The 1,964-nt window shown below is 37.5% G+C and overlaps 1 protein-coding gene across 1 annotated transcript in view; it reads left to right on the plus strand.

Moving 5' to 3' along the window:
• The first annotated feature begins 486 nt into the window (after window positions 1-486).
• Window positions 487-1,964, plus strand: part of LOC138978016 (latent-transforming growth factor beta-binding protein 1-like) — a 35,757-nt gene continuing 34,279 nt past the window's right edge. Inside the window, exon 1 of the mRNA XM_070350631.1 lies at window positions 487-926. Coding sequence (XP_070206732.1) covers window positions 869-926 — 58 coding nt within the window. The 5' untranslated portion in view covers window positions 487-868. The remainder of the gene's footprint in view (window positions 927-1,964) is intronic.

The following is a 1,964-nucleotide window of genomic DNA, read 5'->3' on the forward strand; positions in this document are numbered from 1 at the left end:
CAAAGTAAACCCAGACAGTTTTTAATAAAATGCAATGGAAATAATCTCATCAATCACAATTCAGTTGATGATTTTGATGTCATATTGGTAAGCGGAAACTCCAAATCCTGGCGTCACATTTCATATGAGTCCAAAGAAAGAGTGAGCGATGTCTCTCCTACGGTATCTCAAAGATTAGTAATCAAAGACGTTTAATAACCAATAGAAACATTTACTCATCACATTTTGATGATTTTGGTGACAGGTAGGTAAGCGTAAACTCCAATTTCTGGCTTCAAATTGCATAGGCCAATGAGAGAATGAGAGCGCTCTCTTTCTCTCTCTCTCGTTTTACGGTATCCCTGAGTAAACCAGGACGTCTAACACCCAATGGAAACAACGTAAATTCAGACTGACGGACGGGTGGAGGGGGGGGAGAGGGGGGGGAGGGGCACAAAGATGATGCATAGCTGCTATCTGCGACACACTATAATTCTCTGCTCGCTCACTGGGTTCTCAGTCGCCAGGCAGTTTTGACGGGGTAATCACGAACTGTCTCCCACTTAGTTGCAAGAAAAAAGGAAACAGAGGACATTAAAACTTTAAGAGTTTGTCAGAACAGAGAAACAAAATAAGACAGAAAAAAAGGCTAAGCGACGAGAAAAAACAACAACACGAAGTCAGATATATAATTTGAAAACAAGAAAGATAGATAGTAATACCTTTTTAAAACTGTGCAAAAGAAAAGACAAAAATAATTGCCAGAAAAAAGTTGGCAGAGAGAAAGTTGGCGGAAAGAAAGTTGGCGAAAACAAAAGCGAGTCAAGGGTGTAAAAGAATTAAAAAAAAACCTAGTCAAATAATTAATTACGTGGAAAAAAATATCAACATGTTGCCAAGAATTACCTTTTTCCTTGTCGTCATCGGACAGGCGTTCGCTGTTTACAGTAAGTACAGAGTTTACATAATTATTTATTCTTGCTCGTGCTCATTTATTGTTTGTTCGTGGCTTGATTTATTGTTTGGTGCGCTGTTGTTGTTGTTGTTGTTGTTGTTGTTGTTGTTGTTGTTGTTGTTGTTGTTGTTGTTGTTGTTGTTGTTGTAAAGATGTTGTTGTTGGTGTTGTTGGCGTTTGTTGTTGTTGTTTTTGTTGTTGGAAATGAATTTCCTGTTCTTTCTGTGTATTTTTTGTTGTTGTTTCTGTTCGGGATGTTGTTTTTGTTTTTGTAAATTTGTCGCCATCGTTCTGTTTTATTTGGTCATATTGTTTGCTTCCATGTCGTCAAAGTCAAATGTCCTTGCAATGCTCGTTTGCTTTCAGCAATAATAATTCTTTCATAATATTTCTTCATTGCTTGATATTCATAATGCATTTTGTTGTAGGTTTGTTCCTTTTATTTTTGGCAATAATCAGCCCATGGAGAGACTATTAATTCAAAATAGAAATCTTTAGTACCGTTAAACAGCGTTGTTTCTTCTTCTTCTTCTTCTTCTTCTTCTTCTTCTTCTTCTTCTTCTTCGTTCATGGGCTGAAACTCCCACGTTCACTCATGTTTTTGCACGAGTGGGTTTTAAAGCGTATGACCGCCATTCGGCGTTGTTTCAATAACGATACAATTTTTGTGTCAGAAACTTTCTGTCCTGAACACGATTTTTAAAATGAGCGTTTGGATGATGGAATTCAACGTTATTCTGCTGGATCAACCCATCAAAGCTTTGTAGATATGTTTTGGTTTTTGGATATTTCTTTGTTTGTTGTTTAGTGGTTATTTTTCCCCTGTTTGTTTGATCAGTCTTGTTTGTTGTTTTTGTTAATGATGTTTAGGTGTGTGTGTGTGTGTGTGTGTGTGTGTGTGTGTGTGTGTGTGTGTGTGTGTGTATGTGTGTGTGAGTTGTGTGTGTGTGTGTGTGTTGTGTGTGTGTAGTGTGTGTGTGTTGTGTGTGTGTGTGTGTGTGTGTATGTGTGAGTTATAGTGTGTGTGTGT

The sequence above is a fragment of the Littorina saxatilis genome, linkage group LG10 (genome assembly GCF_037325665.1).
Source record: "Littorina saxatilis isolate snail1 linkage group LG10, US_GU_Lsax_2.0, whole genome shotgun sequence".
NCBI classification, from domain to species: domain Eukaryota; kingdom Metazoa; phylum Mollusca; class Gastropoda; order Littorinimorpha; family Littorinidae; genus Littorina; species Littorina saxatilis.